The sequence below is a fragment of the Nannobrachium achirus genome, assembly GCF_963921795.1.
Source record: "Nannobrachium achirus genome assembly, chromosome: 15".
NCBI classification, from domain to species: Eukaryota; Metazoa; Chordata; class Actinopteri; order Myctophiformes; family Myctophidae; genus Nannobrachium; species Nannobrachium achirus.
The window spans coordinates 26,396,536-26,413,903 of NC_137822.1; the positions used below are offsets into that span (position 1 = coordinate 26,396,536).

The 17,368-nt window shown below is 41.9% G+C and overlaps 1 protein-coding gene across 1 annotated transcript in view; it reads right to left on the minus strand.

Moving 5' to 3' along the window:
- The window catches only part of LOC308299730 (5-hydroxytryptamine receptor 4-like), a gene marked incomplete at both ends in the record, with an annotated part of 37,502 nt that extends 20,542 nt beyond the window's left edge, over window positions 1–16,960 (minus strand). The window contains 7 exons of the mRNA XM_080743520.1: window positions 2,738–3,405; window positions 5,300–5,453; window positions 8,101–8,301; window positions 10,902–11,036; window positions 11,805–11,809; window positions 14,229–14,316; window positions 16,545–16,960. Of these exons, the coding sequence (XP_080599646.1) occupies window positions 2,738–3,405; window positions 5,300–5,453; window positions 8,101–8,301; window positions 10,902–11,036; window positions 11,805–11,809; window positions 14,229–14,316; window positions 16,545–16,960 (1,667 nt within the window). The remainder of the gene's footprint in view (window positions 1–2,737; window positions 3,406–5,299; window positions 5,454–8,100; window positions 8,302–10,901; window positions 11,037–11,804; window positions 11,810–14,228; window positions 14,317–16,544) is intronic.
- Window positions 16,961–17,368: the final 408 nt, after the last annotated feature.

Here is a 17,368-nt window from a genome sequence, read left to right on the forward strand (position 1 = left end):
CTATTGTGGGATAAAATTCTCTAAATATGGACGCTAGGGTTAAAGTGGTTAATATAAAAAAGATTTGAAGGCCCCCCCCCCTGTAGTAGCTCTGAGGACCCCCTAGGGGTCCCAGACCCCCTGTTGAAGACCCCTGCTGTAAAGGGTCCATTTGGTTCCTATGTCTACAGTATAAGTGGGGACATCTGGAACTAGGGTGGCCATACGTCCGGATTTTGGCCGGACAGTCGGGTTTTTGACACTGCTGTCCTCCTCCCAGCTCAACTTGTGGCCGGACGCATTATTGTCCGGCTTTTGTAAATCTCCCGTTAGAATACAGGTCTGACTCTGCGCAGCCAGTGCAGTGCCACTATCAGCCAGCCAGCCTGCTGGCTTACATTTGCATATCACGGTAATTCTCACGTTTCTTAACAGCTTGCAGCAAGCCTAATCATTGGTAGAAAAATAGCAGATATACAAGCTCACGGTCACAGCGCGACACCGCACCGCAGCCGCACCGCAGCCGCACCGCAGCCGCACCGCAGCCGCACCGCAGCGTGTCGCATGCTACATGAGTGCATTTTGTTTAGTGCTCGTTCCCAACTGTTACACTGGACGCTAGAGTCACTCCTCCCACGCTTGTTAGATGCAAACCAACGTCAAGGTTTGCCTATAAAGACACCGAAATGAAACGAAATTTAGCCAACAATGGAGCAAGGTCAATAAGTTAATAAAGAAGCATAGAATTGACGATTAGTATGCACTTTGCACTGCTGTGTGTAACGGGTTGATGTCAGCAAAGGGAAGCTGGGAAGGTAGGAGTAGGACGCAATGACATACTTTGACTGCCTGAGAGGCAATGACTCAATGTGCTGAAGGTTTTCCTCTCGTCTTATTTCTCCCCCGTCGGATCCCTAGACTGTTCCCCAATTGTGAACAAAATAACTGCAGCTGCAGCAGTACCCATATATCCACAAGGTTCCCCTTCTCTTCCCCTCTCTGTTATATTATTTCTGATATGCCAGTCATGTGGATTTGATTTATAATGGGACAATTTAACCCAAGAATAATTGCAAAAAAACTATTTATATACAGTGTAGGCCCATCATAAAATAACATAATTCATGAAGGGTCTTTGGGTGCATAAATAAGGGAGGTAGGCTACCCAGTCTAAGTTTAAACCACTTAACCTATTTTACACTGTATAGGCTATTCAAAATAGCCGATCTACAAGCTATGATCTTGATCTAGTTTTTTCAAAAAGTGTACAAATCTGGAATAATATGTGGATCCCTGGCTGGCACAAAATATTTTGAGAAGGGGGTCCGTGAGTGACTAAATTGGCCTATATCATTCATTTTGGGGGTCCCATATACAGCGCTCCCCGGAAAATTGTCCTCCTTTCTGAGGTCTTGCTGGTGGCCACCCTATCTGGAACCTTCTCAAGGACCGCTGGGGGTCCCCAGACAGCCCTTTGAGAACCACTGGCATACACAGCCCTCCAAAGTAAATGTGTTCTGTCAATACCAGTCTTGTATTATTTCTAGTCAGAAATTATGGTAACTTCAGAGTTTCCTGTAGCAGCGATAGCCATATATAACGAATGGCACTAATCCACTTTGTTTATGTATATAATTACTATAATACTTACTTACTATACTAATAAGAGAGTATTATACCATTATTGGTACTGCAGGGGTCGTAGGCACAAGACCAAAGGCCTAGTGCTGACAGTTGAGTCAGACAGCAAGAAATCTGAGACAATTATAAATGTACAATTTAAGGAATTTAGCAGATGCTCGCATCCAGACTGAAAGATGTGTGAAATGGGAATGAGCAGAATAAGTAGGAACTCTAGTCTATACAACAGCCACATAAGTAGAGTGCAGAGAGTGAACAATGTAGTGCCTCAAAGACACTTGGATACCAAGTAAACAATGAACCTAGAATAAGTCTAAACAACGTACATGATATCTAAACGACATTCTTCACATTTGGGGTCAAGAAAAAAGTTAATAAGTAGAAAGAAGTCCAAAGTAAACTAGAGTCTATGGCACTGGCTACCAAACACTGGGTCGGGACCCATTTGTGGGTCACGAACACATTTTTATGGGTCCCTTGAGTTTTTGTTTCCTACAACTACAACTTTCATGAATAAATAAATGAAAAATCAAAGACATTCCATGAATCAGAAAAAAAAGGTTTAAGAAGTAGTGAAGCGACGCATTTTGAGCTTGTAGATCTGCGGTTTTCAGTCTAATTTCTCATTTGGGTCTTGAGCTAAAAGGTTTGGGAACCACTGGTCTATGGAACAACGGTGACAAGAAGGGACAGAGGGAGTGCTATACTAGGGGGTGTGGTGTCTGAAAACTGTCTCTCAGCGGAGAGACATAGTGAAAGCATACTGCACTGTAAGAAAATGGTTCTAGCATAATTTGATTCGAGCGGTGCATGTGGTTCCAGAAACAGCCCCAAAACAAAGATAGACAGACGGACAGACAGACAGACAGACAGACAGACAGACAGACAGACATCGTGGCATCGTTGCTAATTGGTTAATCACTCAAAAGAAAACCCAATAGACTCACGGTGGCCATTTTGGCATATTGCATCGAAGAAACAGGGTGGCATTTCATTAACTTAATAGCAAAATGGCTGCCATGTGAATATGGTCTTCTGGCTTCTCTTTCCTACCTGTCTTAATCTCTTAATTTCATTTAATTGATCTTATTACCTCATCCCCCCACTCTCCCCTTACCTCAGTGCTATAGAGGTCCCGTTGACGGATGCAGCTGAACTAGGCCTGTGGGCGTATCCGTGAGGGTAGCTCCCCTGCCGCACGTATCTCTCATCCCCGCAGCACAGGATCACCAGAAAGGCCCTACGGAATGCCCGGTTGAGGAACGCATAGAGGAACGGATTGAGTCCCGAGTTGATGTAGCCAAGCCATAGCCAGGCGGTCCACAACTGCCACGGCACAGAGTAGTGTATGAAGGGATCCACTATGTTGGTGATGAAAAATGGCGCCCAGCACAGGCAGAAACATCCCATGATAATCGCCAGTGTCTTCGCTGCCTTGGTCTCCACGCGCATGCGGCTGTTCACCACAGGTGCTGGCCCCTCTGAGGAGGGGCACGTGGTCGTCCTGAGGTGGTAGTTATCTGACTGGTCAGATGCAGTCGATGACCTCGCAGTGGCGTTAAACAAAGCCATGCTCGTGATGGAAGCGGAGCCGGCCCGCTGGAGGTTCCCGATCTGGCGAGCGTGGGTCATGGCGGTGACATAGATGCGCTGGTAGGCCAGAACCATGAGGGCCAGCGGGATGTAGAAGGCCACAGCAGAGCAGATCAGAGCGTAGGGCCGGTTGACCATGAACACACAGTTGGTGTCATTAGAAGCCCCCACCAAGGCGCGCCGCTCTTCAATCTGTGGAAGACAGAATTATGTCATTCAAACCAGTAAATGTAGGCTACTGTTTGCACATCAAGATTTCTTTTTTAAATACTTTTTATTGCATTGATTTCAATTTATTAAATCTCTTATATTCATATCGTTGTTGTCGGGTGAAAACCTTCTATGTCCAAAACCATTCGTTTTGCATTTATCATTTAAAAACTAAACAGCCGATCTACAAGCACGTTGCGAGGCGTTGTGTGCTTATAGATCTGCTGTTTTCACTACTTTTGTGCGACGGCCTTGTATGAAGCAGGGCTTTACTTTGCGAAAGAACGTACACATTTGAAACTTGGAGATACGAGGTTTCCACCCGACAACGATGATATGTTATGTACATCTTTGCATTGTTTTCTTTTTTTTTTTACAAAAAATACATATACACCAGGTGTATATGTCATTTCAAATCTTGCACATCAAGATGACGTGGAACTGTGTTGATAAAGTTAAGTATGCAAATTGAGAAAGTTCTACGGCGCTTAAACAGTTTACATTTTATTTTTAATATTTGAAGTTCTGATTTATAAGCGACACCTGTCAGCAGGGAGTGCTGGGTGGGAGGAGTAGTCCTCCCTTTGGGGGCTCCTCATTGGTAGGTGAGTCAGTAGCATACTGTACAACAGCAGTGACAACACAGAAATGTGTGAGGGGATGCTGTGGAACTGCCCTTGTCTGGTAGATTATTGGAAGTTCGTCATATCCACTGTCTCAAAGGTGGTGAATCGTGATATACCACATGATCCAAGAATATGGATATTGGGTGACGTTACTCTTTTTAATCTAAATTTTATAAAAAAATATTTTGTCTCGCTTGCAAGCACAGCTGCAAAGAAAGTAATTCTAGTTAATTGGAAGTCGGAGAACGCACCCTCACAGAGACACTGGATAAACGAGCTTTCTTCTTATTGCACACCAGAAAAAATTCTGTACAATGTCAGAAGAAAACCTGAGATGTTTCAAAAGATCTGGCAGGATTATTTGGACTGTCTGCCCACTATATCCCCTACAGGTTGACTTCGGTGTCTTAAGATGATCTGAGAGTTCTGTCAATGGGTTCTGTGGAAAAGTATAATGTCTTGATATAGAGTAAGAGTGTAGTGGTGGGCCATTCGGGGAAAGGGGTGGGGGGTGGGTTTGGGAGGATTGGGTTTTCTGTCTTTTTTGTTATCCTTTTTGTCTTTCATCTTGTCTTTTACTTTTTTTTATTGTCTTCTTCTAAAAAAAAAAAAAGAGTGATACATTGTTTGATGGTATTTGTATAATGATTGACAATTGTTAATAAACACATCTTTAAAAAAAAAAAGAAATGTGTGAGGGGGGGAATTAATTGGCATAACGACTAAATTGGGGAGAAAAAGGGGTTACAAATAATGGCTACTAAATTTAGGAAAATACACGAATAAAGAATTACCCGCATTTAAACTTTTTTTAGACACAGTCAAGCTCCTAGATCCTGTAGATCTGTCATTTCCAAAAATCATAATTGTTCTAATTTTGTATATGCATCTATGATGTATCTATGACATATGACTCCACATTTAGGCAAGGTTACAGTGTGATCACAGCCCCATTGACTTGCATTATAAAAATGTAAGTTATATTTTTCAAAAAAGTATAAAACACGTGAAAACAAAAAAAAAAAAAATAGTCTAGGTACTTAGGTAGTCTACATGCATCTTGTACAAGACATTCGGTGTTCATCAGTCAAGCGGATTAGGCCCAGACAAAATTGAGGTAACTTTTGACATATACGGATCCCCCTCTTTTCAAGAATTAAACGTAATCTCTGCAGTGCTGTTGAGCACATTAAACTGGTTGGATCCCCAACGATCCCAAAACCGGTAATCCTATCTGCTCAGTGACTCACTATGTCCTCGATGCCAATCATGTTCCAGCTTTGCATTATGGGTAGGAAGGAGATGAAAGTAGGAATGAGCCAGCAGCCACCCAGCATCACAGCAACTCTCACCGGGGTCATCTTGTGTCTGTAAACCAGAGGCTGGCAACAGATGGCATAGTACCTGAAATAACATAGACATACACGGCATAGTACCTGGAATAACATAAAAAAAAACATATCATGGCATACAGAAGTACCACAAACTGATGGCATAGTGCCAGTATTAACCTAAGAGGATGGCTTGGCATAGTACATGCCACGACACGCTGTCAGGCTGGATTCGCAGCCTAGGTGCCCTGACGGTTACGCCAACCGTCCAGGTCCAGTTATCAATTTCTAAGCGGAGCTAATCGCTCCTACATCTGGCTTTGTCTGTTTGCAAGTACATTATGTATGTCCCGCAAAGCTAAGCACCGCTCACTTTAAGTAACTGAAGGCTATAAAACTATTTCACACATTAAATACGTCTTCTCTTTGGCGATGTGCAGTATGTACTGTAGTAAAACGGGGTTGAGTGTGGCAGAGCGGTTCATGCTTCTGCCTGAAGACCAAAAGCCTATTATCCCCTCCAGACAAGGGGGATTCCCCTTTACGCTAGCGGATAAGAAGTTTGTCTATAGTGTCCCTTCCCACGCGGGAATCCAAGTCGTTACAAAAAGCTTTTCAAACATTTTTATTTCAAAAGAAGTGAGGTGCTGCTGCGTTTAGGAACATAAGCTCACTTTCACACATGCACCGTATTATGGAAGTCTTCCAGATAGAGTTGAAATGGATGGGCTGAACGTATGCAACTTCCCGGCACAGTAGGATCGGACATGAAAGTGCGACCACACTGCAGATGAGAGTTTAAGTCGATCAAAGTCCACATGGCAGTGATAATTAAAAGCACTATCACTGCAGTACAATGACTAAAAGCACTTGTTCATGGCGGTCACATGCAATAAAAGACATACAGTACATACACAAACATGTTAAAAAGATAAAACACCCTGTAGGATGGCAAACAACCCACTGCCAGTCGCTGCAAGAGCATGTGCCCGGTACGAAATCATGAAAGCACACAACACGTTTCACTCATGACTGATCTCATGACTGATTTGGTACACGTTGAATGCATTAGTCAGGGGATATTAATACAATCTGGGAATGAATTCCTTACCAAGAAATGTTTTCACCAATGTGTTTTCACCAATGTGTTTGTAAAGATGTCTAGTAACATACGCCCAAAATATCACTTAACTGTTTTAGCATGTGAGAGGTCTAATTAGGGGTTTTTCATGATTCTGAATCCATTGCAAGCATTTGTTTTGCACGAAAAACATTCCTTTTGCTAAAAACTTCCCCACAAAACTATCTTTAGTTTTTAGTCATCACTTTTCACAGTTTTGTGTGGGCCATTGTTAGCCCAAGGAATGTTTTTTGTGAGGGTATTTTCTTCCTGTATAGTAAATTGTATAGAAAGTCAATGGGAGCCCAACTTTCAGCAGCTGTCAAAAGTTCTCCTAGGAATTTTGAATTTCGAACTTTGTTAGATGTTTTACTAGACACCTTTACAAACGTAGACAATTCTTGGTAAGGAATATATTTCCAGATTTGACATTATACTGACTAATTTAGACAAACGCTAGGTCATTTGTAGATGCAGCGTAGACTTATAATAGACAATACAAATCTCAATTTATTAACAAGAAAAGAACAGATTTCTAACCCTAACACTAATTGTTATTAACAACACAACAACTCAACCATGTTGTGGTGTTGCCAAGTGATGGCAGCAGTTGATTTGATTTGATTGCTAGAAACCATTACTCAGAGTCAGAACAATTGAGAGGTAAAAGACAATCAAGGATTAAAAACACAATAATGTCAGAGACTTATTTCCATTGGGGTCCTCTCACAAAGATTGATATATATATGCACATGGTTTTATGGGTGTGTGTGCCTGTCAAGGTGATGATGATCATTGCAATGAGAGGCTGCCACAACAACCTGCCAACAGGGCATAGGGAGGAGGGATACATACTTGTGTTGCACGTACGCGCACACACACACACACACACACACACACACACACACACACACACACACACACACACACACACACACACACACACACACACACACACACACACACACACACACACACACACACACACACACACACACACACACACACACACACCAGTGTCGCACACTGAAAATAGACGATCTACAAGCTCATGATGCATTGTAAGATCTGCAGTTTTTTGGCATGTGACACTGGTGCGCAACTAAGTAGAAAATACATTTGATAAACTCCCTATCTTGCACGGCACCTTATCTCTTATGCTTAATCTTATTAGGTATATTTTTGAGCGGTGGTCACACCGTCTCCATAGCGTGGCCGTGTGTGTATCCGTGTGTGTCTGTCTGTCTGTCTGTCTGTCTGTCTGTCTGTCTGTCTGTCTGTCTGTAGCCTGAAGTACCTTTTTTGACCACACATGTTAAGGGAGGGGCGCTGTTGTTCAGGCCACTGAGGCCAGGCACACTCACACACATTCACATTCACACTCACATTCACGCCCGCACACACACACACACACACACGCAGCCTCCACCGCTCAGTTCACACAAGTGTGATTTTTTATAATACTTTGAGAAACATTTTAAAACCGTGAAAATAGCACACACGCAAGCAAACACATGCACGTGCGTGAGCGCGAACACACACACACACACACACACACGCGCGCACACACACCTTTCACGGCACCCACTTCTATACACACCTGTCCAGGGCAATACAGCAGAGGTGTAATATCGAGCATGTTGTTAACAGGACATCCAAAGATGTTCGTACCAGGCAGAAGATGTGTCCATAGTACCACTGACCTGTGGCTAACTCTATGGCTGCAAAAGGCATTACAACCAGCGCCACAAGCAGGTCAGCGAACGCTAGAGACACAATGAAATAGTTGGTCTTCTTTTTTCTGCAGGAAGAGAAGAGAAGAGAAGAGAAGAGAAGAGAAGAGAAGAGAAGAGAAGAGAAGAGAAGAGAAGAGAAGAGAAAAAGGTTAATTCAGATGGTTAGATTATAGTACTAACAAGATAAATGCATTCAAAGTCCTGCTATTAGGAGATATTGGCACTCATTATTACGCTCATTATTGGCCTCTCACACAATCACAATGCAATGTCAGTAGTTACTGTGGTAGCATTGAACTGTTCCCTAACTGAATTCAACCGTCTCACCAAATCATTTTCTATGTGTCTTGTGATCATGGAGCAGAGGAGTGAGTGATGATTTATTTTGTGTGATCATAACCAGACCATCTTAGAAAGATCCTGATATGACATCATTGGAATCACAGCTTGAAGATAAACGGTTGGCCCATGATGCAACTGTTGCCCAGCACCTCAATGCCCAGAGGCACTGGGCATTGAGATTGATGTGTCTGGGATGATGCTTTGGTAGGTATTAAATCATGCTCTGTTAATGCCAGATTGCAACTCAGCTGATCCAACATAAGGTACGCTGCAGACTCCACTACTCAAAGATTAAAATGCGTAGATGTATAGAAGGAACTCTGTTTGACATTCATATTAACACCTGTCCCAGAAACTGCTTTGCTTGGACAATTCACTGCTCTTGGAAGATTTGACCAAACAAAAGCTGTCACGTTGAAACGATGTCCAAGCGCATGGCACGGCCGTTACTGTGGTAACTGTCATTGTAGCCTAATGTCTCATGTCCAACACAAAGTTGTGATATCAACTTAATATTCAGTATCACATGGCTATTCTCCGTTGCATGCAAGCATGCAAGATGCTGGTGTAGAGAGCACAAATGACTTGGCCAGATGTATGGAGAACCGAGATGACTGGAGACATCGATGGAGGGCTCGTCTGAGGACGACGTAGAGAGAATGCCAGTGCGTTACGTGCACCCTCAGATCTTCAAATGGATAGGGGTCAATGAGGACAACTACAGATGTATGAATGTATCCCAATGTATGAATGAATGGAACATTGTAAGCGCTTTGAGTTCGCAACTTGCTTAGAAAAGCGCTATAAAAATGCAATCCATTATTATTCATTACAGAGACAGAATGTGCCAAGAATGGCAAGAATGGCACAAGGAGGCTATGGATTCACGAGTCAGAACATTCTTACGTTATCAGAGGCTATTAGAGAATATTCATCAGCTGTATGAAGATCTCCTTATCTATCTACCTATCTCTCTTTCCTCACAGAGCTCTCTGAAATGTGCAAGGAGTGGAGAGAGACTATGCTTCAGTTTGTTGCGCACCTGCTGCTAGAGCTGCACCAAAGATATTTGATCTACAAGCTCACAATGCATCGCCATTGGGCTGTGATGCACTGTGAGCATAGCTTTTATCTCCTTAAAGGGATAGTTCACTCAAAAAACGAGTTTTTTTTCAATCGATTACTCACCACATGGAGACTTTAATTCATGGATATTTTGTTTTTTCGTTTTGGTCGCATTCCTAAGCCAATAATTGAATGACCGGCAGTGGTTCCCTATGGAGAGACATGTGTGTTACTGTATCTTGTCATATCAACTCAATCACATGCTCACTCTTCAGTAAGTAACCTGTAAGTCTTATTAAAGACTTACAAGTATGATCTATGTCAAAATGTTAAGTGATATTTATAAATATTTAACCTATATTACAAAAAGCCAAATTACAAATAGAGTGTATCAAAGACAAAGTTAATTGACTTTTTACATGCACAGAAGTTTCATAACTTTTATTTGGCTCAATGTCAACAGTCAATTTAGAGATGCTTTCTGGCAGCACTGCCATGCATGGGCTCTTTCGGCCACATTGAAGTAGTTCTCATGCTTTGCATATCGTGCTGGAATGAATGTCAAGCCATTGGTTCCAGCCATCTCTAAAGCTTTAGTCATGGTATGTTGGATTGTATTTGTGCGGCATATTGCCTTGGTGTTGCCCCACTGCTCACATTCATTCTCATATGAATATGAGTGCACGTGAATGGGTGCATGCGTGTGCACATTATATACTGTATGTGTACACACATGCACACAAACACACAAACAAACAAATAAACAATGTTGCATTAATGTGTTTATATCTGTAGTGAGCTTTGTTGTCTTGGTCTACAAATATTTGTCTATGTTTTTCTTTTTTTTTGCTTGACATAGCTGTCATTTGTCACTACTCTTTGTCACTTTTCCCTGTGGCCAGGATCTATCTAATCAGGGCCCATTTCAGATATTTCAATATTGCTTCAGCTTGCAAAAAAACTAAAACATAAAATGAATACTCCAAAAAATGTACTAAAGTACAGTACTCAAGTAAAAGGCCTTAGTTACTGTCCACCACTGAAAAATAGTTACAGAGCACATTGAATTGACACAAAAGTACTCAAATAATCCATTGCCCTGGAGAATAGTAGAAAGTTCACCGCTCTTCTGTCCTTTTTTTTTCCAAAACTCATTTCCTCCTCAGATTTCACACTAGCAGGTCAACTACCTTTATCATCGACTAGTACAGACATTAGACATATTAAGTGGCTATTATTGGTATCATTATGAACTCACCGTAGATGCCTATCTTTGCAGAGTGCCACCATGACTAACAGATTGCCACACACCGTCATGATGATGATGATGGAGAGGAAGAAGGCAAGGACAGCTGTCTCCAGGGAACTCAGGATTTGCTGCTCCTGTTGTTCGCTGTTTAATATGTCATCCACCAAACAACAGACGCACGCACGCACATACGCACGCACGCGCACACATACGCACGCGCACACACACACACACACTCACACACACACACACACACACACACACACACACACACACACACACACACACACACACACACACACACACACACACACACACACACACACACACACACACACACACACACACACACACACACACACACACACACACACACACACGGTTCATGCCTCTGTGTAGTGAGCAGAATTAAATGTATTGGAAATTGGAAATACTTAAGTAAATACAAATACCTCAAAATATTACTTAAAGGAGTAGTTCACCCCCAAAATGACTTTTTTTTCTATTGATTAGTCACGCCATGGACACTAGAGTTCAATAATATTTTTAGTTTTTTGTCGCATTCCTAAGACAAAAATGTGATAACAATAAATTTACCCCCATTCGTTCCGGATGGGGACCTGTTTCGAAACGGGTCCCCATCCGGAATCAATGGGGGTAAATTTACTCGAATCAAATTTTTGTCTTAGGAATGTGACAAAAACAAAAAATATTATTGAACTCTAGTCTCCATGGCGTGACTAATCAATAGAAAAAAAGGCATTTTGGGGGTGAACTACTCCTTTAAGTACAGTACTTGAGTAAATGTACTTAGTTAGCCTACTTTCCGCCACAGTAATTCATTAAATGAGATGGTGTTGTGCTTGGCTGGAATGAAAACATGCGTGGGCCATGGTAAATTATGCTGCATACCTAGCCTGCTCCGCATCAGGTTATATTCCAGATAAGAATTCAACGCATATAAAAGCACCGCCTACTACTGACCAGATCTGCTATTTTTGGCTACAGTTCCTCAGAATATGGACACTGGATTCTTAAGTTGTTAATATTAAAAGAATTGGAAGATTTGGAGGACCCCCTATAGTAACTCTGAGGACCCCCTAGGGGTCCCGGACCCCCTGTTGAAGACCCCTGATGTACAGCATGTTAGCTGCAAGCAATATCAAAATCATTTCATTTGTATGCTGGTCCCATATTATCCTACAAAAGAGACTTATTGAAGCACTAAACTTACTTACTTACAACTTACAACCGTATGCTGCCCTGAGCAAACTAGACAAACTAACTGTCTCCTTAAACATAGAGCAGCTGCCGAGTTCTGCAACTTAAAATGATCAGACATAGATCTTAAGACTACATTCGAGCATTTGTTTAATGGAATATATGAAATATTAATCAGATTAATGATGGGGCAGTGATATTATAAACCTTGAACTTAAAATGATGCATACACATAGTCAGCTATTTTATAGTTATACGTCCTTCTAGCATTCCTTCTCTGTTGCTTTTAGCCTGCATAAAACAGTGTGTTAAAACAATCTTTCTATTTGTTTAATATGATGCGTTGCTCTTCATTTGCACCATGGGCGACTGGGTCTTCTGCTCAGCTGCCCCTCGACTGTAGAACTCACTCCCATACCACCTGAGAGCTTCAAACTCTGTTGATGTTTAGGAGGACTAAAGCCTTCCCTTTTTATACAAAGCATTTGTTTATACAAAGTTATTCTGGTTTTACCCCCTAGCTCCCATGTGATTTTAAGGTTTTCTAGGACTCTTCTTTAGATGTGGGTGCGGTGGCACCCTCGGGTGCCATGATGCAAGTACAGCTGTGCTTCAGAATGCTTTGATAATATCAATACTTCAGTTTATCCACTTAGACCCTAAATTTGTTTGTTTGTTCGTTCGTTCTTTTTCGATCTACACCAAATCTGCAAATCTGCAAGCTCAAAGCGCATCCCCAGAATAGTATAGGGTTATTTTTATTTATAGGGAAGAATAAAGGGTCTAAGTGGTTTTTATTGATATTATCAAAGCATTCTGCGGCACCGCTGGACTTGCATCACGGCACCCACATCTAAAGAAGAGTCCTAGAAAATCTTAAAATCACATGGGGGCATAGAAGAGCTAGGGGTTAAAACCAGACATTGAGATTTGTTTCAAATGTAAACAAACTCACAAAGTGAGTGAGTGAGTTCCCAGTGAGTTTGTCCATGTTTGCGATTGTTCATGTTCTGCAAACACCGGCCCTTTTATGACTGAGTGCACACAAAGCTAGATTGTTGTGTGACCCTCTCGGCGCGATTGTGATTGTTAGGGTTAGTGAAGCAGATAACAAAAAGATATCCTGGGTATGTTGAACTTGCTTTGTAGTAAAGGGCCCGTTCACACACCACTGGAATGAATCCAGATAAAAACCTAAATTAATGTAAGGCTCAATGAAAATATGAGGCACATGACTGAGGATGCTGATTGCCATGTTGACAATTATGTTCATGCTGCTATGGTTATGTATAATTAAGTGCAACTATAGAAATACAATAATGATTTCAATATTGATAACAACAATAATAACATTGTGTTATCAGAGTTGTTTGACCTCTGTGTGTCCACTAGTGCTTATTTACTGATTAGAGTGAGTGATAATATATTACTTTACTCAGCTGTGTATGTGTAGTGGTAAAAGCTCGAAAGCATAAAAATGCTGAGCACAAAGGAAGTGTAAAACATATACAAGAGTGTACACACATCCTGTTGTCACGACGGTAAGGCAATGTTAACACATTGATTGCCAGTGAAAAAGGTAGTCGACGAACATTTTTCGCCATCGTCTTGGTCGACGAAATCAACACTGTTCAACACTAGGGCTGTCACGATTAGGACATTTTACATGACGATTAATTGTCACTCAAATAATTGCGATTAACGATTTAATTGTGTTTTTGTCGTTGACAATTACATTTCTGTTTGGCTTTTAGGCTTTGAAGTTGCACATGGTAGATATGACACATAACTTAAATATACAAAGATATTACTGACATATTTGACAACTTTATACTTAAAAAATCACATTGCGACGTGTTGTGAGCTTGTAGATCTGCTATTTCCACTATTTCTGAAAATGTTTGTAAATGTATGAATATTTTACAACATTCACGATTATGACGATTATGACAAAATATTTGCGATTATGTCAAATAATTGCGATTAGACAATTATGTAATAATTGTGACAGCCCTAAGGGCAACGTTAACACATTGATTGCCAGTGAAAAAGGTAGTCGACGAACATTTTTCGTCATCGTCTTGGTCGACGAAATCAACACTGTTCGACACTTACTATTGAGTTGGTGGTGATGCTGTTGCCATCACTGGACGTCTGCATGGAGCTCAGCAGAGGAGAGCACTCCTCAGCCCACGCTCTGGCCCTGCAACCGCATGCATGCATGCACAAATAACAGCAAGTTAAAAGAAATTATAATAAATAACTGTAAGGTCAAGGTAAATAACACTGCAGAGTAGGGCATTCACGAATAGTGATTTTTAGTATTCTAATTATTCGACCTCAAAGTATTCGAATAGTCGAATATTCGACAGGACTGGGCAAACTGTCAAATATTAAGTCAGCAAGAGGCGAACATTGTGAAAATAGCCGATCTACATGCTCACAACGCCTCGTTGTGAGCATGTAGATCTGCTATTTTCACAATATTTATCTGCGGAACCGAGTCATATTAAATGTAATACCTACAATTCCAAGTGCTTGTCAGGGTGGGGCTCCCCAGTTCAAATATGTTTATTTTGGGGGTCACGGCCTAAAAAGGTTTGAGAACCCCTGGTATAGAGCATTAACAAATTCATCCACCAGGGGCATTGACAACTCATTCTTATGACCTCCTACCTATCCAAGCTTTATAAACTATATATTTTTTAAAGAGAAAACAATATTCGACTTTGGTGACCAACGTCGAATAGTGACTTTGATATTCGAATATTCGAATATTTGGTGAATGCCCTACTGCAGAGAATGCGGGATATACAGTAACCATATAACGATGTGTGTGTGCGTGCGTGCATGCGTGCATGAATGTCGGTTGCTGGGTTTGAACTTTGGCTTATAGTACAGTCACTGAGTGTCTAAGTCACTATCGCACTAGGTGACTAGGATCTCCCGTTGGTGCAGAGCCCATATATCAGCTTTAAGTACCTGTTACAACATCTGCTGTGTGTTTTTATGATGGCATTATTACTGTACAGTCAACAAGACTGACACCTGACAGACTCTCACAGCCAACAAATACAACTAGACTATACCCATTACGGTAAAACAGATAAGCGTTCATCATGTTTGGCATCAGTGAATCATCTAAGCCATCTACGCCATCTCTCAATTTTCATCATTTTTACTTCTGATAAAGCAGAAAACATAGTTGCATTTCTAAAACTCAATCAACTCATGTCCCATCAATGCATGTCACTAACTTGACGGAAATGACAGGCTTTTTAACAATAATAATTGTTATTGAGTTGTTATTGTTGTTGTTATTATTATTAATGCTGTGCATATTTACGCCCTCCCCTTCTCTCTGGCAGATGGCCACCCACACAGAGCCTGATGCTTGCAGATGGGGGACATGTCGGGTCTTTGCTCTACATCTAAAGGCCTCTCTCCACCATGGCTTCAAACTCCTTCAAACTGCTAGTATGTTGGCATTAGTTGGCAAACTTGACATTTAAAAGTCGGGCGACGGAACATTGCATTCAGATGACACCTCGGTATAGCCGGCAACGCTAGCCTGCTAGTGTTGCCAGGTCTGCTTAGTTATTATAAAGGACTTTGGTGTTTCCAATTACAATTACCGCCCTTCCTCCGTGTCTCCCTTAAAAAGTCCTTAAATTGTACATGATACACTTAAACATTATGTTGGTTTGTTAACTGTTGAGTGAGAAGACAATGTTGCACATTAAGTTAATCATCTGGGGACCCCCCAAAATGATTTGGGGACCCATCTGGGGGTCCCGACCCACAGGTTGAGAACCACTGCCCTAGACCAGGGGTTTTCAAAGTGGGTGACGGGGCACCCTGGGGTGCCGCGACGGCAGTCCAGGGGTGCCGTGAGATCATTCGATAATATTTGGAATTTATTTGGACACTTGAGAAAATATTTAGTATCATTTTAAACTTGAAGTACAAAGTTATTTTCAGTCAGTTCTAACCCAAATGGCTATTATCTCAACATTTTCCTTGCAACATAATCACTAAAATATCATTACTGTCAGGCAGAAACCTCTGTCGCAAAAAACTAGTGAAACTAGTGTGTGCTTGTAGATAGTACATTTTATAGATGATAAATACAAAACGAACGGTTTTGGACATACAAGGTTTCCACCTGACAATGACAATATGCTACCAGTAAGACTCCCTAATCGGGAGATAAGCGACCGTTGGTCGCTTATCTCCACAAATAGGCCAAAAGTTTGTTTTACCAATTATTACACTCTATGTGAACATTTATATCAACAAATCCCAAGTACTGGTTTTTAGGGGTGCTGAGTGTGGCGCAGCAGCGTGTCATGCATTTTCTGCAGGGCCTTGTCAATGGCTTTGTGTTCTTGCTGCTTTTTGTTGTTGTTGATCCTCTGGAAGCGCGCCCACTCGTTTGCGTGCAAATCAGCTGGATAGAGGCACAAGCCTTGCAGGGAGGTAACTCTGGAACAGCCAACGTAAGTGATACCCAAGGAGTGCTCAGAGGTTCCGATGTCAAGGCGCACTTTGTCGCAAGTCCAACCTTGGCTCTTGTGAATGGTGACAGCGAAGGCCAGAGAAAGAGGGATTTGGGTGCGTGTGCAGACGTCGGCTGCCTTCATCCACCTGTAAGTGTGCGGCGGAATTGGCACAGTGCGCGCATGATGCGGGTGGAAGCTTGGCCCTTTGTAGATGTCGAATTGAACGAAGACAGCAAGTGGCAGGGCAGGTGGCGGTTGGCCATTGGGGTCGTATATGATTCCTAGGACTGTTCCTAAGGCCCCGTTGGTCAAGCCAGCTTCGATCCAAAGGTTTTGGCGCAGCATGACCGACCATGCTCATCCCTGTTAGGGGTTCCTAACAGGGCATCATCTGGGATACAATCCCTTTTATGCCCATATATGGAGATCCCTAACATAATCCCTTTCATGCCCATATATGGAGATCCCTAACAGAATCCCTTTTATGCCCATATATGGAGATCCCTAACAGCATCCCTTTTATGCCCATATATGGAGATCACTAACAGCTAACAGAATCCCTTTTATGCCCATATATGGAGATCCCTAACAGAATCCCTTTTATGCCCATATATGGAGATCCCTAACAGAATCCCTTTTATGCCCAGTTGGTTGCTAGGGTAAAAAAACATGGTTGCTATGGTAAACAGTTGGTTGCTAGGGTAAACAGTTGGTTGCTAGGGTAAAACCATGGTTGCTAAGGTGGTTGCTAAC